Genomic DNA, 22,573 nt, shown 5'->3' with positions numbered 1-22,573 from the left:
TGTGTGTGTGTGTGTGTGTGTGTGTGTGTGTGTGTGTGTGTGTGTGTGGAGTAATACATCACATTGTAATCTTGTAAGTCCTAACACACACAACATGACTCATTCCAATGCTCAAGTGTAAGTTGGAGTTTATTTCAAGGCAGTGGATAAACAATGCAATGGATGGAGTGCGAGCCTCAGTATTCTATTTTTAATTTCAACATTATTTAGGACATCACACCAGACGGTCAGGGCACGGTGGTAAATAATACAAAATGATTATTTTCCATCACTTCTTTTGTGACCAGAAGATTGCAGCTGCAGTTCTCCAGATTCTCCACAAGAGGTCATCAGATCCTAGAGGTGAACTCCACTCTCCTGACAATGGACCTGCTTATCTCTGATATAGAACGACAGCCTAGAGACAGACACACACACAAAACACACGTGCAAGCACACAGACACAGAAGCATTGATGGTTTCATAAGTATTTACTGTACAGTGACACAGAGGTCAGTTGAGGTGTATGTAAATGATAACAGATACAGGCCGGGCATAGCAGCCCAGTGAGCAATAGTTGGCTATTAGAGGTCAGTCTAAAATTGGTCTAAAAGTGAACGTTTTTTTCTAAGCTTAGACTAGACCTTGATTAGACATTATTTCAACGGCTATATATAGACGGTCTATATATAGATTAGACGTCTAATCAATGTCTAATCTAAGCTTAGACATCTAAAAACAAAAAATATTAGACCAATTTTAGACTAGCGTTTAGACGTATACGTCTAATAGCCCAAAAACATTTCACTGGGAGTGCTGGCCATTTTGTGGTGCCACAGATAGAAAACCTAATCATTTTCCCATAGAGATTTGTGTGTGTGTGTGTGTGTGTGTGTGTGTGTGTGTGTGTGTGTGTTCGTGCGTGCGTGCATATACTTTACCTGCCAGGGCCATGGCAAGTCGCAGTTCTGACCTCAGTAGCTCCAGAACCTCAGAGACTCCTTGATCTCCCTGCACACACACACACACACACACACACACACACACACACACACACACACACAGGTCAATTAATTGATTTAAAAGGTACAAAGTAAATATATTTCAACTTTTGCTGCAGTTTTGAGAAGAAACTATGAAAACAATAATCAGAATAAAAGGGATTTATCTTTTATCAGAACAGAAGAAATAAGGTAAAGGTTCTTTATGACACTATAGAGAAATAAACATGAGAATTCACTCCTTCACGCGGGGAAATCTCGCTTTTTCGAATGCACATCATTTCGACAACGGAGCGTCGGCAGGTATTGCTACTTATCCCATGGAGGTTAGGGTTAGGGTTAGGGTTAGGTTGTCGAAAAGATGACTTGTAGAAATAGCGACACGCTCCCCTTCACACCACCACTACCCGCCAATCTGCAATCCTATTCTTTCGGTCACACTTCATGACCATAGGTGAGTGTAGAACGAGTTGCCGGTACATTTGTATGCTCTCAGTCTCAAATGAGCACTCAAGATTTCACAGTAGTGCTAAAGGCAATGGAAAACAAATAAAACGCAAAAAAAAAAGAAAAAAAAAAACCTGCCTTACACAGAAGCTGTGTTAGGCAGAACAGTGGTTCATGTTAGTTGTCACCTGACAGGCCAGTCCCCACAGTACAGGTCGTCCTATGAACACCGCCTTGGCTCCCAGAGCCAAGGCTTTCAGGACGTCTGTCCCTCGTCTCACTCCTCCGTCCAGATAGACCTCACAGCGACCCTGGACCGCGCTCACTACGTCTTCAAGCACATCCAGCTGCACACACACACACGCGTGCACGCACACACACATGCACACACAAAGGACGATGAAACAATTTGCATTTCAGTCAAAAAGAAAATACACACTGCACGTACACACACATGATGCGCAGACCGTGGCAGGAACTCCGTCCAGCTGTCGAGCTCCGTGATTGGACACCAAGATACCATCGACACCATGGTCCAGAGCCTGAATGGCATCCTCAGCTAGAGAGACAGACAGACGCACGCACGCACGCACACGCACACACACACACACACACACACACATGCCGTGTTGGGTGCTTGAAGTAATGTATAGAGGGTATGCGAATGTTTAAAGTGAGTGGCACATCGAGTGGCAAAGTGAGTTTAACGTTGTTTAACGTTGTTTAATGCAATCAAATAGGACTTTTCTGTTTGGTTGTATGGGCTGTCAAGGCCAAAAAGTAGCATTATAGTTTTTTGCCACTCAGTAGGCGTTCCCGCATAACCTCCTGGTATGATGGTGATGTCACACGCATACCATCTATTCCCTGTATGAAACAGCATGACGCTAGCATCCACGACTGTAGGCCTACCAGTAATTCATAATGAAATTGGGGAGCCGTAGCTGAATGGATAGAAAGGCCACCTGGGAAACAGAAGGTCTCCGGTGCGATGCCCAGGCCTAGGTGTCCAAGTGTCCCTGAGCAAGGCACCAGCAAGATAGATGGTGACGGCGTGTTGTTCTGTGGGCTTATTAACACCCCTGGGCTTATTGCTTCTTGGATATTTTGACGAGTGCCTGTAATGCAGCAGGCAGCAGCCAATGAATCAGGATTCTGAGGATTAAATTCCTGTCCTAGCTGTTGGTACAAGAGAGCGCTTCCTTTTGTTTGATCTGCCGCACATCATGCATTTTAACGACGCATGCGCACCCCTGCCTATATATGCACCGGCACCCCAGGGCGTGACCAGCGCTGTGCGTTGTCTTAGCGGAAGTGCTCCAATTTGGCGGAAGCGCTGCGTTTAAAGGACCAGGTCACCTCTGGGACAACCAGATCTTATTTTATTGTTGTGTGGAACACGATCAACACAATCCTGAGTTATTTTTTGTGTTCAATCTGTGTTTTTAGATATTTTAGTATTTCAGCCGATTTCAGCATGCTACAGCTGGTCATATGATGCAAAATGCATCATATGACCAGTTGTAGCATGCTGAAATACTAACATATCTAAAAACACAGATTGAACACAAAAAATAATTCAGGATTGTGTTGATCGTGTCCCACACAACAATAAAATAAGATCTGGTTGTCCCAGAGGTGACCTGGTCCTTTAAGTTAGCAGGAACACTGCACTGTGAAAAAACTACCAGTGAAATTAACACAGCGGAAGTCCCACCTTTCTAACTACTCTCGCCCAGACTTTTCTCTTTGCAGATCTACAAATTCGCCATCGCAACACATTGTAGATCAGCTTGTAGAGACTTTACTAGCTTTTCACAACCTGGGATGAATTTCCTTTTTCAGAATGTCACCGTGTGTGCGTACCAGTCAGTATTCCTTTCACAACCACCGGCAGGTGGGTGTGTTTTTTCAGCCAGGTGATGTCTGTCCAGGAGAGGGTGGGGTCTATCGCCTTGGCAACTAAGACTGCCAATCCACTGTCGTTGCCATAGCTACCTTCAGAGAACGCCAGTGTCGCTGATGTGAAGTTGGTCATGCTACACACACACACACACACACGCACACACACACACACACACACACACACACACACACACACATGCACGCACATATATTGTTGGTTATCCTGCAGCAATGTTGTCTGTCTGTCTGTCTGTCTGTCTGTCTGTCTTGTGAACAAAATAACCAATTAACAGATTTACAGCACATTCTCCTGAAGGCATCCCAGCAAGCACGGTCAGGACCTGGACCAATCGGTGATGTCTAGATTGGGGCCAGATCAAGTCAAACCATGACTAGTCAGATCTCGCCTAGAATATCACCTGATTTCAACCAACATAAATCATGCCCACGAAAACGGACATCCTTGATTAATCAGAGAGGGTCCGATCAAGGCCAGATAACCTTACATGTTCACATTTCAACTAACATTACAAACAGTAACAATAATCCTATAGTCCATGTGACGTCCTGGTAATGACGTCAAGATCATCCTCATATGGGCTGTGATCTGGCCTAGTTCTGAACGTCACCGGAGTCACCGGAGGACGTCATCATAACGTCATTTGGCTTCCAGGGCTGATTAACTTTAGTCAAGGTCAAGTTAAAAATGGCATAAATGGAACATCAGTATAAAACTAGACCAGGTCAACCTGGTTGTGCCAGACCCCCTGTCTGTCATCATCATTTATGACATCATGCCTTTTGTAGGCATGTCATCATCATGTCATCATCATATATACCCTTTATATAGAAAACCCGGACAGACAGACCGACATTTGCTTATGTAGGCCTACCCATTTCATGGGTCTGGCAAAAAGAAAACAAAGGCACTGGAGCAACTTTAAGCCTTTTTGAGGGGTGCTAACCGCTCCTACATCTGTCTTTGTGTGTATGTCCGTCCGTCCGTATGTCTGTCTCGCAGAGCTTGGCATTGGCCAAGCTCCGCGGGGCGCTTAATGAAATGAACTCATAAAAGGCACTGCTCACTTCACGCCGGTGTGATCTCTTTTATTATTTACGGAGCAACAAGTGAAAGCGATGACGTTTCGATGTCAAGATGGAAGATGTACTCTTGACGTCGAAACGTTTCTTCTCTGATTAAATAAAGGCTTTCGAAAACATGGTTCCTACCTGAGGTGTGAGGGAAGTTTAAATCGGTTGCGCATGTCGTCCCACCTCCTGCCAAGATACGGCGTATCCACGGTGACAAAGATGCCCTTGTAGCCCGCCTCCTCCGCCCGGCGGACCAATGAGAGCGTGAGATCCCGGTCTTTGTAGATGTAAAGCTGCAGCCACATGAGGCCTGTGTCGCCCGGCGATGTCGTCATTGCTGACATCACTTCCTCTATGGTGGAGGTGGCCCAAGAGCTCAGCATCATCCCCGTGCCCGCCGCTCGGCATGCTGGGTAGGAGTATTTAGCTCAGTGGTTCCCTTTCTGGATTAGAGCCCTCCTGAGAATCTCAATTTGGTTCCATCTACTTCATCATATCCACTTAGACATCTGCAATATCCTTACTTTGATGTACCACAAATCGTTAAAGAGATCAAAGGACGAGGCTCCATCTAATTGGAATGACCTTCCTCTATCTCTTAGATCCATTTCCTCCTTCTGTCGCTTCAGGACATCCCTATATTCACATCTTGATTCAACCTGTTTATGCTTCTGAATTGACTGTACATGCAGGTATTTTTGAGGTACCATGGCATAGATCACCTTATAGGCAGTCCCCGGAAGGAGCCGGTGCCATGGCGTTGGTCCGGCGTCTCATTGTTCCGACATCCCATTAGTCCGACGCTGGTGAATGCTAACCTGCCGACACTGGTGAATGCTAACTGGTGAATGATAACCTGCCAACGCTAAACTGGTGAATGCTAACCTGCCGACGCTGGTGAAAGCTAACCTGCCGACACTGGTGAATGCTAACTGGTGAATGATAACCTGCCAACGCTAAACTGGTGAATGCTAACCTGCCGACACTGGTGAATGCTAACTGGTCAATGATAACCTGCCAACACTAAACTGGTGAATGCTAACCTGCCGACACTGGTGAATGCTAACCTGCCGACACTGGTGAATGCTAACCTGCTGACGCTGGTGAATGCTAACCTGGCAAATGCCAACCTGGCGAATACTAACCTGCAGACACCCAGCACCTTATATTTATGCCATATTTTAAAATTACCTTTACCACATCCGAATTGCGTTGTACATTCAAATGAATTCACCTCCATATAAGGGGAAACATAAGGGCATGTTTGCCATTATTCTCCCTGAGATTATGTTGCGAGAAAAACATTGAAGATAATCGCCTTTTTGGTTAGAACTGAAAATAACTTTGTACTTCAAGTGTAAAATGATACAAAATATTTGTCCAAATAAATTCCAAATATTACCCCAGGGTGCCCCGTCACTCACTTTGAAAACTCCTGTGCTATACTGTATCTAAGGTACCTTGATGGGGTTCCAAATGGACCCTTACAGGTTTCTAACTCTCAGAGTAATATGGGTTATGGGGTCCTTAAATTAAACGCTTTGGGAACCACTAATCTACACACACATGAACACACGGTCTCTCTGACCCACCTCTGGCGGTGGCCGTCTCTCCGTCAGGGTGGGCCATCCTCTGCATGGCTGTGGCCGCCACGCCCACAGGCATGCTGATTGGCTGTCCCAGCACGGAGCAAGACAGGTCAATGGTGGACACATCTCTCAGCACCCGAGGGAAGAAACGCCATCTACAGCACAGTACATGCACACGCACGAATGTTAGCACACATGCAAAGCACACGCGTACAGTACCTTGTGCATGCACACATGCTTGCATGCATGCATGTAAAGCACACACAGTGTTTAACTAGCCTTGCACAGCTAAACAATCCACCCATGTTAACACTCTGTGTGGATATATATACTGCAGTTAGTATAGTTAGTTATTATATATAGTCTGTCTATGCCAGGCTAGTGTTTAACATGAAGGAACATCTGCCAAAGAGGGGACAGTCTGGGGGGGGGGTGAACTATCCCTTTAACTGGTTAATGATAATAGTGAGGGTTAGGTTGTGCTTCTGCATTGTAGTTCCTCCTGAAAATATCCTTCATTTTGGACAACTCAACCCTGACTTTATTGTAAAAGTGTGCATGCATGCCCATAGGTGTTACAGTACACCTACAGACATGCAGCCCGGACCATAATGTTAAGTCAATAATTATTGAGTATGCACTCACTTGGTATTCCCTTAGTATTCATTAACTTAGTATTCACTAAGTCAGTGGTTCTCAACCTTTTCAGGCCACGACCCCCAAAATAATCATAATTTGAACTGGGGACCCCCACCCTTCACAAAAACTTGGAATTGTAGGAGTTGGCATTACATTTAGTTTGACTTGATCTGTTCCGCGAGGCGTTGTGAGCATGTAGATCTGCTATTTTCACAATTTCTGACTCTAATATTTGGCAATTTGACCAATATGTTGGACCAGAGGTACTAAAACTGAAAAGTCTTTAAAGTCCTTAAATTGTCACTTGCAGATACCATGTATACACTTATACTGTATGTTGGTCTGTTTACTGTTGAGTGAGAAAACAATGTTAACATTTAGCTAAACATCTGGGGATCCGACAAAATAATTTGGGGACCCCCCCTGGGTCAGGTTGAGAACCACTGCACTAAGTGACTACTAAAGTGAATACTAAGTCAGGCCTCATTTCTCATAGTCTAATGTTGTCAGGTATGGTGTGTTTGTGTGTGTGTGAGTGTGTTACCTGTTGAAGGCGGCGTTGTTGTCAGCCAGGGTCTGCTGCTGGTCGGCTCCAGAGCGGTAGTAGTCATAAATAGCCTTAGGAAGGACCCTCCTGGCCTCGTCCTCAAAGTCACTGATGCACACACGCTGCCCAGACATCACCCACACATATACGCACAGCTAGTAGCTATGAGGAACTCTGAGAAAGCGACACAAACAAATACAGAGTAAGAATGAGAGAGAGACCGACAGAGAGAACAGCTTTAATCATTAAACTGTTGATGTGACCCTTACCCCCCCCCCCCTCCCCCTCCCCACATACACACCTCCTCCCCTTTGTCTCTGGTCTCCCTCCTCTTGCTGTTCCTCTGGTGACTCTGCTTCTAGATCCTCATGGCCCCCGGACCAGCTGAACACCACAGACACTTGTAGTACTGCTGTTTATACACAGTGTTCACATCACGGCAGCCCAACTGCTGTCGATAGCGTGTGTGTGTGTTTACTGTTTAGATAGTTACTTCATAACTATAGCATGTTAAGTATAAGGTTCCATTGGCATTCCGTGTCGTGACTCGTGAGCAGCATTTAACATGTCATGATTAACGTCTAATAACTACGTCTAACAGATCAAGTATAGCTTAACCTTTAAGTGCTGTTCGGGTCATTTTGACCCGTTTTACATTTTCATTTGGAAAAAAAAGGTAGAAGTTAAAAATGTTTCCACCTGAAACTCACTGGCCTTAAAGATTCTTCTGAGATGAACATGTAAAAAAAATATTTTTGCACTACACCCATGCTACACCCCCCTCATATTTTTTGAACCTTAAGTGCTGTTCGGGTCATTTTGACCCGGAAGCACAGAAATACACAGTATTATGCCAAAACACAGACACACAGTCACCCCCACTTCTAACACCCCCCTTCCGAAGCCCCATTCCGAACCCTCCCCCCCTTCTTATAAGCATGAGCAATATTGCCCAGTATTAAATGAAGTAGTTTTTTTTACATGGATTTCAGCTAAATCAGTAAAAACGCCTAGCTCTTTCAGTGTTTAATGTGATATAGCAAAGCAGAAATGCAAACATTTACCAAATATATCATATGAATTGTTTGGTATTGAGTCAAAGTCAATGTATCATGATGATTTGTTAAGTTAAAATTTATATTAGTGTTGTTATTTTTAAACCAAATATCCACCGGGTCAAAATGACCCGAACAGAACGAAGGTGTAGTGAATCTGAACAGAACTTAAGGGTTAAGTGTCTTGTGTCCATTGTTACATTTGTATCAACCTGATCGCCTTGACATTTGACAACCAAACAAACCTAATCTCATCCTGACCTCAAGTAACCCTGTCCTTTGAAGAGCCAGCAATCTGCATACAAACATTGTTTTTGTAAAAAACAAAACTTGTTATTTTGCATGTCCCTTGCAAAAAGGGTGTGTATTCCAAGTTAGTGAGTTGTCAACTTGTCAATACAAATATCCAAGTATTTATACGAGGAGACTGGGGTTATCACTTCTACACTCATTTGTGTACAAAGTAAAAAGGACAGGTGAGCTAACACAGCCCTGAGGTGCTCCAGTACCCAAGGTTCTGGGCTCCGACATAGTTACGCTGACCTTTTTTTGTAAGTCCAGTTAAAAAGGAATAATACCACCTGATAATAAGGGGATGAACATTAAGGTCCCTCAACCTCTTAATTAAGAGATGTGGCTGTATTGTATTAAATGCTGAGCAGAAATCTACGAGAAGAAGGTGTGCATAAGCTTTGTTCTTTTTGTTATTATCCAAGTGTTCCAAAAGAAGATAATCCAAGGCCAAAACTGCATCCTCTATACCCCTGTTACTCCTATAAGCAAACTGAAAAGTATCTAATGAACAACCAACCGCTGCCTTCAGTAAACTGATAATGATTTTTTCAAAACACTTGAAGTCAAAGCGACTGGTAGACAGTAAATACCATGGATGCAGGAGGTGCAGAAACCAGAGATGTACTGAGGCACAAGGCCGTTTAAGGCTTAAAAACAAAAAGTGAAAATCTAAAAATCAACATGGTGTTACACTGGTAGCCAGTGGGTCAGAAGCCTCCAAGCCTCCTAGTTCCAGTCAGGAGTTTGACAGCTGAGTTCTGGACCATCTGTAGTCGGGAGAGAGTGGACTGAGTCAGCCCATAATGAACAGAGGTACAATAGTCCAACTGAGAGGTGATAAAAGCATGGATTACAGTCCAAATAAACACCAGATGACAGATTTTTGCGTGCTGAAAATAATGACTTCAGTTTTGTCGGATATGAGCCACTTGCCTGGAATGCCTTGCATGAGTTGTGGAAAGTGTGGAAATAAGACACGGGAGAAGACCTCAAGGGACAGTGGAGTCAGTACTGAGACATGGACCCTCATGTCTCCACAGTGGAGTCAGTACTGCTGTATGAGACATGGACCCTCACAGTGGAGTCAGTTATTTCAAGGACCCCCATAACTCTGAGTGTGTACACATACGGGTCCATTTGGTTCCTTGTGAAGGCTCTCCTACACCAGGAGGTCCCCAGCTAAATGTGTGCCATCACAATCATTCTAGCCACTTTAACACCATGTTTTATGTGCATAGTGAATCCATCCTCTTTGGGTCAATTCATAACCTCAACAAAGTCCATAACTTCACAATCAAAGTGGGTGATACTGTAATAGCAAGAAAAAACTAAATCTTCTACTTGGGAAGCATCTTAGAGGCAAACCTTTCCAGTGAAAAAACTACCACTAAGGTAATCAAAAAAAGTCAACCAACAAATGTGTTTCTTGCATAGGGTTGCCCCTCTGGTCAATAGCAAAACACGGAGGAAGACGGAAGACCCTAGGAGGTGCTCTTATTGGGCCCCGCATTGATTACATCCTCGTTTGGTATCGAAATGCCCCAAATACCAAATAGCCCAAAACAAACTGATTAGGGTCCTGCTTGACCTTCCTCCTCGGGCCCACCTCACCGCTTATCACTAGGCCTATATAAGCGTGGGGTGGCTCACGGTAGCTGAGTACAAGATACACTAGACCACCAAGATACCCATGTACCTGACTAAATACTAATAATGTCAAGGATGTCCACAATTACAACACCAGAGGCAGCTCCACCAATCACGTTCAACCCAGATTTGACTCCTGCTATACCACTAACTAGGATCTCCTTTAAGTTGACCTTGTACCATGAAACAGTACCTATTCCTATGCAAACTGAAAATAGTCTTCAATCAATCAATCAAAACGGCATCACTGTGGCACACACACACACACACACACACACACACACACACACACACACACACACACACACACACACACACACACACACACACACACACACACACACACACACACACACACACACACACACACACACACACACACACACACACACACACACACACACACACACACACACACACACACACACACACACCACACACCACACTTCACTGCTCTAAAGATATGATAAAAAATAATATTTTAATTTAAATCCTATCTTTATATTACAAAAGAGTAAGTGATCTACTTCCGGGTCATGTATCGCTAACTTAAATACCAAACCACTTGGCCAAGATGTACTACATATGTACTAAATATAGCTTAAAAATTCAAACACCCATGTCACCTTTGCAAGATGTCGTTTCCAAACCTCTGTATACAGTTGTATTCGTTATTACCCTCATATTTTGCCTCTGTATAAAATAGTCCGCCGGTCAAATATGTCCGACCGGAAACGTGCGCTGCGGCACAATAGTTCCGCCACAATAGTTCCCCCCCCATTTTTTTTTTTTTTTAACGTTTTCTTTTTTTTAACTTTTTTTTTTTTTTTTACTTTTTTTTTTTTTTACTTTTTTATTTTTTATTTTTTTTAACTAGATGTGAGTGGCCCGAAGGGCCGCAACCCTCTAGTAATCTACAATGCTGTATAGGCCCAGGGTCCATAACCTCCCATTGCTCTAAGATAAATGGCTGATAGCATAGCGCCGCGGCGCATGTGTGGCTTGATAATAAAACGGTCGCTCTGTGGCCCTGTGGGAGCACTATGCACCGTGGTGAGACACATCATTATTGGTATAGATCTATTGATTTGTTGCTTGTTCCCATGTGTTTTTTTTTTCTTTTTTGGTCGTGTGGCTTCTTAATTTATAAATGGCAGCACAGCCGCATTCATCAAAAGCGTTCACATGCTTTGATGTATTTGGTGGCGATAGCATTGAATGTCATGTTAGTGTATTTTTCTTTGATGTGTGGATGTGTGTGTGTGTGTGTGTGTGTGTGTGTGTGTGTGTGTGTGTGTGGGCCTGCGTGTGAGCAGCTCTGTGTGACCTTTCCCCGTCAGCACAGTGTGAGGTCGGCCTCAGCCAGTTATGCCTCATTTAAGCCTGATTTACACTCCATTATATGACCGTGTTGCACTCCGAAAATAGCCAATCTTATATATACATTCCTTTAAGAGCCACGCCCACACTCCACACAACGGACATGAAGCCTCCACAAAACGGACATGTTTGAAGCAGCCTGATTCGCCCCCTGTCGCCACTGGGGGGCACTGTTCACTAATATATGAGACAGCAATGTGTTCACTGCTCTCTGGGCAGCCTGTGATGGTGATAAAAAATTATAAAAAATTAATTCATGTAATCAGCTTTCTGCACACCTTCTTCAAGATGCCTGCCAAAATGGCCGCCATTAATGCTGTAATTGTTTGTGTGTGTTAATCTAAAAATGGATTTTTGAAAACATTTTAATCTGACTTAAAACCTAAACCCTTATGTTGATCAAATATAGAGCAGTCCTGCCTGAGCGCCCGGAGGGCGCGAAGTCCTAGGAATGGAGCGGCCGCACAGCGGCCGCGAATTTCTAGTATTATACAACTGCAGAACAAACAAAGGCCACCTTTTTTATGGCGTTAAATATGCCAGTTCTTAAAGGGGAAGACCACCCATTTTCAATATTGAACTATGTCATTAATATAACTCAGAGGAGTTGTGTGGAAATAGAAAAAAAGTTCCCCCCTTCTGTGTTGGTTAGAACTGGAAGATTGATTTTGGGGTTTGTATTGTAGAGTACAATGTGTGATGTCATCAAGTTGTACTTTACAATACAAACCCCAAAATCAATCCTCCAGTTCTAGGCAACACATAACTTCTCTAAGGTATATTAATGACATAGTTCAATATTGAAAATGGGTGGTCTTCCGACTCTTCCCCTTTAAGGAGATTCCGTCTTGCGAATAATGATTTGGAAAACTACCATCTTGTAATTATGAGCGCGCTATTGTGCGCACAGTCTATCCATGTAGCCATCACCGGAATGTTTTGTTTTCCATTTGCTATATTTTGTACACAGCTACAGTCACGGCTAGCGTCGGAAAAGAAAGTAGGCTTTCCAAGTAATATGAGTTTTTATTTATTTTAAAAATCGGTTGAGTATTGAGCGAGATATGGCTCAGGATGCCATGGGTGGTCAGACCATGGCACTGTGCTGACCGTCAGGTGGTCGCTCGTTGGAGCCCACAGGAGTCACAGGTCTATTTAAAGCGACATCTCTGTTAATTCTAAGGCGATTTTTTAAATAAGCTCCTGTGGATTCCTATTCTTTCCGACATCAGCCGTGGCTCTATTTTGTACAAAAGATAGCAAGCGAAAACAAAACATCTGCTGAAGGCCACCAGCATGCATCCCCAAAGTGCAAAGTCGTGCATTAGCTTGGTTTCGTTTGATACGGAGACAATAGCCACGGCTGGTACAGAACAAGAATATACACATCCCAAGGAATATGTGGATTTATTTTTAATCGGTGTGTGTGTGTGTGTGTGTGTGTGTGTGTGTGTGTGTGTGTGTGTGTGTGTGTGTGTGTGGAGTAATACATCACATTGTAATCTTGTAAGTCCTAACACACACAACATGACTCATTCCAATGCTCAAGTGTAAGTTGGAGTTTATTTCAAGGCAGTGGATAAACAATGCAATGGATGGAGTGCAAGCCTCTGTATTCTATTTTTAATTTCAACATTATTTAGGACATCACACCAGACGGTCAGGGCACGGTGGTAAATAATACAAAATGAGTTTATTTTCCATCACTTCTTTTGTGACCAGAGATTGCAGCTGCAGTTCTCCAGATTCTCCACAAGAGGTCATCAGATCCTCGAGGTGAACTCCACTCTCCTGACAATGGACCTGCTTATCTCTGATATAGAACGACAGCCTAGAGACAGACACACACACAAAACACACGTGCAAGCACACAGACACAGAAGCATTGATGGTTTCGTAAGTATTTACTGTACAGTGACACAGAGGTCAGTTGAGGTGTTGTGTATGTAAATGATAACAGATACAGGCCGGGCATAGCAGCCCAGTGAGCAATAGTTGGCTATTAGAGGTCAGTCTAAAATTGGTCTAAAAGTGAACGTTTTTTTCTAAGCTTAGACTAGACCTTGATTAGACGTTATTTCAACGGCTATATATAGACGGTCTATATGTAGATTAGACGTCTAATCAATGTTTAATCTAAGCTTAGACATCTAAAAACAAAAAATATTAGACCAATTTTAGACTAGCGTTTAGACGTATACGTCTAATAGCCCGAAAACATTTCAGTGGGAGTGCTGGCCATTTTGTGGTGCCACAGATAGAAAACCTAATCATTTTCCCATAGAGATTTGTGTGTGTGTGTGTGTGTGTGTGTGTGTGTGTGTGTGTGTGTGTGTGTGTGTGTGTGTGTGTTCGTGCGTGCGTGCATGCACGCGCGACGCGCGTGCATATACTTTACCTGCCAGGGCCATGGCAAGTCGCAGTTCTGACCTCAATAGCTCCAGAACCTCAGAGACTCCTTGATCTCCCTGCACACACGTGCGCACGCACACACGTGCGCAATGCACACACGCACGAACACACACACACACACACACACACACACACACACACACACACACACACACACACACACACACACACACACACACACACACACACACACACACACACACACACACACACACACACACACACACACACACACACACACACACACACACACACACACACACACACACACACACACACACACACACATAGGTAAATTAATTGATTTAAAAGGTACAAAGTAAATATATTTCAACTTTTGCTGAAGTTTTGAGAAGAAACTATGAAAACAATAATCAGAATAAAAGGGATTTATCTTTTATCAGAACAGAAGAAATAAGGTAAAGGTTCTTTATGACACTATAGAGAAATAAACATGAGAATTCACTCCTTCACGCGGGGAAATCTCGCTTTTTCGAACGCACATCATTTCGACAATGGAGCGTCGGCAGGTATTGCTACTTATCCCATGGAGGTTAGGGTTAGGGTTAGGTTGTCGAAAAGATGACTTGTAGAAATAGCGACACGCTCCCCTTCACACCACCACTACCCGCCAATCTGCAATCCTATTCTTTCGGTCATGACCCACACTTCATGACCATAGGTGAGTGTAGAACGAGTTGCCTGTACATTTGTATGCTCTCAGTCTCAAATGAGCACTCAAGATTTCACAGTAGTGCTAAAGGCAATGGAAAACGAATAAAACGTCACCTGACAGGCCAGTCCCCACAGTACAGGTCGTCCTACGAACACCGCCTTGGCTCCCAGAGCCAAGGCTTTCAGGACGTCTGTCCCTCGTCTCACTCCTCCGTCCAGATAGACCTCACAGCGACCCTGGACCGCGCTCACTACGTCTTCAAGCACATCCAGCTGCACACACATGCACGCACGCATGCACACATGCACACACACAGGACGATGAAACAATTTGCATTTCAGTCAAAAAGAAAATACACACTGCACGTACACACACATGATGCGCAGACCGTGGCAGGAACTCCGTCCAGCTGTCGAGCTCCGTGATTGGACACCAAGATACCATCGACACCATGGTCCAGAGCCTGAATGGCATCCTCAGCTAGAGAGACAGACACACACGCACGCACGCACGCACACACACACACACACATGCCGTGTTGGGTGCTTGAAGTAATGTATAGAGGGTATGCGAATGTTTAAAGTGAATGGCAAATCGAGTGGCAAAGTGAGTTTAACGTTGTTTAACGTTGTTTAATGCAATCAAATAGGACTTTTCTGTTTGGTTGTATGGGCTGTCAAGGCCAAAAAGTAGCATATCGTTTTTTGCCACTCAGTAGGCGTTCCCGCATAACCTCCTGGTATGATGGTGATGTCACACGCATACCATCTATTCCCTGTATGAAACAGCATGACACTAGCATCCACGACTGTACCAGTTATTCATAATAAAATTGGGGAGCCGTAGCTGAATGGATAGAAGGCCACCTGGGAAACAGAAGGTCTCCGGTGCGATGCCCAGGCCCTGGCCTAGGTGTCCAAGTGTCCTTGAGCAAGGCACCAGCAAGATAGATGGTGACGGTGTGGAGTTCCGTATAGCGACCAATATAGCTTATTGCTTCTTGGATATTTTGACGAGTGCCTGTAATGCAGCAGGCAGCAGCCAATGAATCAGGATTCTGAGGATTAAATTCATGCATTTTAACGACGCATGCGCACCCCTGCCTATATATGCAGCGGCACCCCAGGGCGCGACCAGCGCTGTGGGTTGTCTTAACGGAAGTGCTCCAATTTGGCGGAAGCGCTGCGTTTAAAGGACCAGGTCACCTCTGGGACAACCAGATCTTATTTTATTGTTGTGTGGGACACGATCAACACAATCCTGAGTTATTTTTTGTGTTCAATCTGTGTTTTTAGATATTTTAGTATTTCAGCCGATTTCAGCATGCTACAACTGGTCATATGATGCAAAATGCATCATATGACCAGTTGTAGCATGCTGAAATACTAACATATCTAAAAACACAGATTGAACACAAAAAATAATTCAGGATTGTGTTGATCGTGTCCCACACAACAATAAAATAAGATCTGGTTGTCCCAGTGGTGACCTGGTCCTTTAAGTTAGCAGGAACACTGCACTGTGAAAAAACTACCGGTGAAATTAACACAGCGGAAGTCCCACCTTTCTAACTACTCTCTGCCTCATATTCGCCCAGACTTTTCTCTTTGCAGAAGACGTCGATCTACAAATTCGCCATCGCAACACATTGTAGATCAGCTTGTAGAGACTTTACTAGCTTTTCACAACCTGGGATGAATTTCCTTTTTCCGAATGTCACCGTGTGTGTGTGTGTGTGTGTGTGTACCAGTCAGTATTCCTTTCACAACCACTGGCAGGTGGGTGTGTTTTTTCAGCCAGGTGATGTCTGTCCAGGAGAGGGTGGGGTCTATCGCCTTGGCAACATAGACTGCCAATCCACTGTCGTTGCCATAGCTACCTTCAGAGAATGCCAGTGTCGATGATGTGAAGTTGGTCATGCTACACACACACACACACACACACACACACACACACACACACACACACACACACACACACACACACGCACATATATTGTTGGTTATCCTGCAGCAATGTTGTCTGTCTGTCTGTCTGTCTGTCTGTCTGTCTGTCTGTCTGTCTTGTGAACAAAATAACCAATTAACAGATTTACAGCACATTCTCCTGAAGGCATCCCAGCAAGCACGGTAAGGACTTGGACCAATCGGTGATTGGGGCCAGATCAAGTCAAACCATGACTAGTCAGATCTCGCCTAAAATATCACCTGATTTCAACCAACATAAATCATGCCCACGAAAACGGACATCCTTGATTAATCAGAGGGGGTCCGATCAAGGCCAGATAACCTTACATGTTCATGTGTTAGAAACAACAAACAGTAAAAATAATCCTATAGTCCATGTGACGTCCTGGTAATGACGTCAAGATCATCCCCATATGGGCTGTGATCTGTCCTGGTTCTGAACGTCACAGGAGTCACCGGAGGACGTTATCATAACGTCATTTGGCTTGCAGGGCTGATTAACTTTAGTGTCAAGGTCAAGTTAAAAATGGCATAAATGGAACATCAGTATAAACTAGACCAGGTCAACCTGGTTGTGCCAGACCCCCTGTCTGTCATCATCATTTATGACATCATGCCTTTTGTAGGCATGTCATCATCATGTCATCATCATATATACCCTTTATATAGAAAACCCGGACAGACCGACATTTGCTTATGTAGGCCTACCCATTTCATGGGTCTGGCAAAAAAGAAAACAAAGGCACTGGAGCAACTCAGATGAATTTAAGCCTTTTTGAGGGGTGCTAACCGCTCCTACATCTGTCTTTGTGTGTATGTCCGTCCGTCCGTATGTCTGTCTCGCAGAGCTTGGCATTGGCCAAGCTCCGCGGGGCGCTTAATGAAATGAACTCATAAAAGGCACTGCTCACTTCACGCCGGTGTGATCTCTTTTATTATTTACGGAGCAACAAGTAAAAGCGATGACGTTTCGATGTCAAGATGGAAGATGTACTCTTGACGTCGAAACGTTTCTTCTCTGATTAAATAAAGGCTTTCGAAAACATGGTTCCTACCTGAGGTGGGAGGGAAGTTTAAAGCGGTTGCGCACGTCGTCCCACCTCCTGCCAAGATACGGCGTATCCACGGTGACAAAGATGCCCTTGTAGCCCGCCTCCTCCGCCCGGCGGACCAATGAGAGCGTGAGATCCCGGTCTTTGTAGATGTAAAGCTGCAGCCACATGAGGCCTGTGTCGCCCGGCGATGTCGTCATTGCTGACATCACTTCCTCTATGGTGGAGGTGGCCCAAGAGCTCAGCATCATCCCCGTGCCCGCCGCTCGGCATGCTGGGTAGAAGCAACTTTAGACATTTAGCTCAGTGGTTCCCAAACCTTTCTGGATCAGAGCCCTCTTGAAAATCTAATTTTGGTTCCATCTACTTCATCATATCTACTTAGACATCTGCAATATCCTTACTTTGATGTGCCACAAATCGTTAAAGAGATCAAAGGACGAGGCTCCATCTGATTGGAATGATCTTCCTCTATCTCTTAGATCCATTTCCTCCTTCTGTCGCTTCAGGACATCCCTATATTCACATCTTGATTCAACCTTTTATGCTTCTGAATTGACTGTACCTGTAGGTATTTTTTAGGTACCATAGATCACCTTATAGGCAGTCCCCGGAAGGAGCCGGTGCCATGGCGTTGGTCCGGCGTCTCATTGTTCCGACATCCCATTAGTCTGACGCTGGTGAATGCTAACCTGCCGACGCTGGTGAATGCTAACCTGCCGGCACTGGTGAAATGCTAACCTGCCGACACTGGTGAATGCTAACCTGCTGACGCTGGTGAATGCTAACCTGGCGAATACTAACCTGCAGACACCCAGCACCTTATATTTATGCCATATTCTAAAATTACCTTTACCACATCCGAATTGCGTTGTACATTCAGATGAATTCACCTCCATATAAGGGGAAACATAAGGGAAAAACATGTTTGCCATTATTCTCCCTGAGATTATGTTGCGAGAAAAACATTGAAGATAATCGCCTTTTTGGTTAGAACTGAAAACAACTTCGTACTTCAAGTTTAAAATGATACAAAATATATTTTTTAAGTGTCCAAATAAATTCCAAATATTACCCCAGGGTGCCCCGTCACTCACTTTGAAAACTCCTGTGCTATACTGTATCTAAGGTACCTTGATGGGGTTCCAAATGGACCCTTACGGGTTTCTAACTCTCAGAGTAATATGGGTTATGGGGTCCTTAAATGAAACGCTTTGAGAACCACTAATCTACACACACATGAACACACGGTCTCTCTGACCCACCTCTGGCGGTGGCCGTCTCCCCGTCAGGGTGGGCCATCCTCTGCATGGCTGTGGCCGCCACGCCCACAGGCATGCTGATTGGCTGTCCCAGCACGGAGCACGACAGGTCAATGGTGGACACATCTCTCAGCACCCGAGGGAAGAAACGCCATCTACAGCACAGTACATGCACACGCACGCATGTTAGCACACATGCAAAGCACACGCGTACAGTACCTTGTGCATGCACACATGCTTGCATGCATGCATGCAAAGCACACACAGTGTTTAACTAGCCTTGCACAGCTAAACAATCCACCCATGTTAACACTCTGTGTGGATATATATACTGCAGTTAGTATAGTTAGTTATTAGTATATAGTCTGTCTATGCCAGGCTAGTGTTTAACATGAAGGAACATCTGCCAAAGAGAGGACAGTCTGTTGGCAATTGTATTGTCAAGAATAAGATTTAGGATTCAAATTAGGTTAGGCACATGTTGTAATAGGCAAACCTACAAGCTCATTGTATGATACGGTCAGTGAAGTATATCATCGTTGTCGGGTGGAAAACCGTATTGTTTTGTTTTTATCATTTTAAAAATGATTGAAACTAGTGAAAACAGGCAATCTACAAGCACACAACGCCTCGCGGTGCGAGGCGTTGTGTGCTTGTAGATCTGCTGTTTTCACTAGTTTTGTGCGACAGTCTTGTGTGATGAAACAGGGCTTTACCTTACGAAAAAACGTACAAATGTGAAACTCTGAGATACAAGGTTTCTACCCGACAGTGACGATATATAGGGTTTAAAAGGATGTTCACCCTGCTTCGAAACGCATCCCCTGCACCTAGCTAGGGATGTGGCCTGGAAGAGCCAGATCCACTCCAGATCGTGGGCCAGGCAGAAGACGAATAGTGCAACGGCTACCCTCTGGGCTGAGAGCCAGTCAGACAGCAAGGATGGCCACTATGTGGCATCACACCATACCCCTCCCCAAATTGTTCCGTAGACATGGAGACTTGAATAAATCTTCTTCACGTTCCTAAGCCAATAATTTGATGACCAGCAGTGGTTCCCTATGGAGACACAAAGAGCCTGCTTTGTTCCCTATGGAGACACAAAGAGCCTGCTTTGTTCCCTATGGAGACACAAAGAGCCTGCTCTGTTCCCTATGGAGACACAAATAGTCTCCTCAAATTATTGGCTTAGGAATGCGACAAAAACAAAAAAGTATCCACAAATTAAAGTCTCCATGGAGTGAGTAATTGAGAGGAGGGGTGGGGTGAACTATCCCTTTCTCCCTTTAACTGGTTAAAGATATAGTGAGGGTTAGGTTGTGCTTCTGCATTGTAGTTCCTCCTGAAAATATCCTTCATTCTGGACAACTCAACCCTGACTTTATAGTAAAATGCAGCCCGGACCATAATGTTAAGTCAATAATTATTGAGTATGCATGCACTCACTTGGTATTCACTTAGTATTCATTGCGACCGTAGGTCGCACTTACTACAGAAAGCTGCTCGAGGTGTCCGTCTGTCCGTCCGTCCGTCCGTCCGTCACACACGTCACACGTCACACTTTTGCCCTGCTCATATCTCCCCCGGAGCTCCAGGGACCCCCAGCTCCCTCGGGGACCCCCAAGTGTAAAAAATTAGCACATGTGCAAAAATTACCAAATGACCACCCCAACGGGGCTGCTCACGGGGCATTCCCGGGGACCACCCACTCCTGGTGCTCCAGAACGGATGCAAAAGTGGTGGCGCCCCCAGTGGAGGACCCCCTGCCACTGCAGCTCACATAAAATGCCGTAACTCGGGCTAGGAGCGACCGGGAGAGCCGGGGCCGGTACCTATTCGTCCGCCTTGGCGGCGCGGAGACCCCACCCCTCATTTCTCACATGGCCCTCTAGCGCCACCATGAGGCCGATTCAGATTTTGCCCTAAAATCACGAAAATCACTACACAGTATGTCTACACTCATGTCATCAACATGCTCAGGAAGATTTTGGAAAAACAAATTTTTGCTCTATTTGTGGAGATAAGTGACCTACGGTCGCTTATCTCCCGATTAGGGAGTCTTACTGGTTAACTTAGTTAAGTATTCACTAAGTCAGTGGTTCTCAACCTTTTCAGGCCGCGACCCCCAAAATAATCATAATTTGAACTGGGGACCCCCACCCTTCACAAAAACGTGGAATTGTAGGAGTTGGAATTACATTTAGTTTGACTTGATCTGTTCCGCGAGGCGTTGTGAGCATGTAGATCTGCTATTTTCACAATTTCTGACTCTAATATTTGGCAATTTGACCAATATGTTGGACCAGAGGTACTAAAACTGAAAAGTCTTTAAAGTCCTTAAATTGTCACTTGCAGATACCATGTATACACTTATACTGTATGTTGGTCTGTTTACTGTTGAGTGAGAAAACAATGTTAACATTTAGCTAAACATCTGGGGACCCCCCAAAATAATTTGTGGACCCCCCCCCTGGGGGTCCCGACCCACAGGTTGAGAACCACTGCACTAAGTGACATTACACTCACTAATTAAGTGAATACTAAGTCAGGCCTTATTTCTCATAGTCTAATGTTGTCAGGTGTGTGTGTGTGTGTTACCTGTTGAAAGCGGCGTTGTTGTCAGCCAGGGTCTGCTGCTGGTCGGCTCCAGAGCGGTAGTAGTCATAAATAGCCTTAGGAAGGACCCTCCTGGCCTCGTCCTCAAAGTCACTGATGCACACACGCTGCCCAGACATCACCTAGTTCTGAGGAACGCTGAGAAAGCGACACAAACAAATACAGAGTAAGAGTGAGAGAGACAGAAAGAGAGAACAGCTTTAATCATTAAACTGTTGATGTGACCCTTACCCCCCCCTCCCCATCAGGGACGTGCTGGCCATTGGGAAAAGCGGGACAAGTCCCGAACGGGTGGTTTATTCCCGGCCGGTCCAGGCCGGCCATTATGAAAAAAATAAACTGTTTGCACAAAAGTAAAAAATGTAACTGTTTGCACAAAAGTAGTGAAAACAGCAGATCTACAAGCACACAATGCCTTTTTAAAATGATAAATACAAAACAAACGGTTTTGGAGATACAAGGTTTCTACCCGACAACGACGAAATATAACTCATGTAATTGGCCCACTGGCTTGTCGCTTGTCATGATCTGAAATGGCAAATCTTTGAGTAGCAGCAGCGCTATAGAGAGAGATCTCTCTCTATAGCGCGCAATGAGGGCCTCTCCAACTCTTTTTTTCCCGGGCTGAATCAGGGGCCCAGCATGTCCCCCCTCCCCATACACACCTCCTCCCCTTCGTCTCTGGTCTCCCTCCTCTTGCTGTTCCTCTGGTGACTCTGCTTCTAGATCTTCATGGCCCCCGGACCAGCTGAACACCACAGACACTTGTAGTACTGTTGTTAATACATAGTCTGGGATCACTTCACTTTTCGGGTTTGTAACCGGTCTGGAGCGGAAACCACAAAACGTCATGTTTTGTAGTACTCAAGGACTACAATTTCGCCGGAAATATCCACCGGAAACAGTTTTAACCCAAAATAATTCCCCTGCGCTCAAGGACATACTTTTAGGGCCTACCTAATAAACTCCTCGATGCGGAGTAGTTTTGCTTTTGAAAAATTAGTTTGGTATAT

At 44.7% G+C, this 22,573-nt stretch overlaps 2 protein-coding genes across 2 annotated transcripts; both read right to left on the bottom strand.

The window, feature by feature from the left end:
• Positions 1–243: 243 nt before the first annotated feature.
• On the bottom strand, positions 244–7,647 carry LOC308283483 (2-Hydroxyacid oxidase 1-like). The gene is made up of 9 exons (XM_080723925.1): positions 7,501–7,647; positions 7,197–7,373; positions 6,017–6,168; positions 4,563–4,833; positions 3,294–3,466; positions 1,895–1,986; positions 1,616–1,774; positions 921–990; positions 244–397 (listed from the first exon to the last, which is right to left on the bottom strand). Exons 2-9 carry the CDS (start codon positions 7,331–7,333, stop codon positions 330–332), a joined length of 1,122 nt encoding a protein of 373 aa, XP_080580051.1. The 5' UTR covers positions 7,334–7,373; positions 7,501–7,647; the 3' UTR covers positions 244–329.
• Positions 7,648–13,124: 5,477 nt separating this feature from the next.
• Positions 13,125–21,735, bottom strand: LOC308283626 (2-Hydroxyacid oxidase 1-like). The gene is made up of 8 exons (XM_080724090.1): positions 21,543–21,735; positions 18,948–19,099; positions 17,686–17,956; positions 16,411–16,583; positions 15,052–15,143; positions 14,777–14,935; positions 13,974–14,043; positions 13,125–13,406 (listed from the first exon to the last, which is right to left on the bottom strand). Exons 1-8 carry the CDS (start codon positions 21,677–21,679, stop codon positions 13,339–13,341), a joined length of 1,122 nt encoding a protein of 373 aa, XP_080580216.1. The 5' UTR covers positions 21,680–21,735; the 3' UTR covers positions 13,125–13,338.
• Between the last annotated feature and the right edge of the window lie 838 nt (positions 21,736–22,573).

Source organism: Nannobrachium achirus, assembly GCF_963921795.1.
Source record: "Nannobrachium achirus genome assembly, chromosome: 4".
Lineage (NCBI taxonomy): Eukaryota > Metazoa > Chordata > Actinopteri > Myctophiformes > Myctophidae > Nannobrachium > Nannobrachium achirus.
Note: the sequence above shows the minus strand (reverse complement) of the source record. Positions and strands in the feature narration are given on the sequence as shown.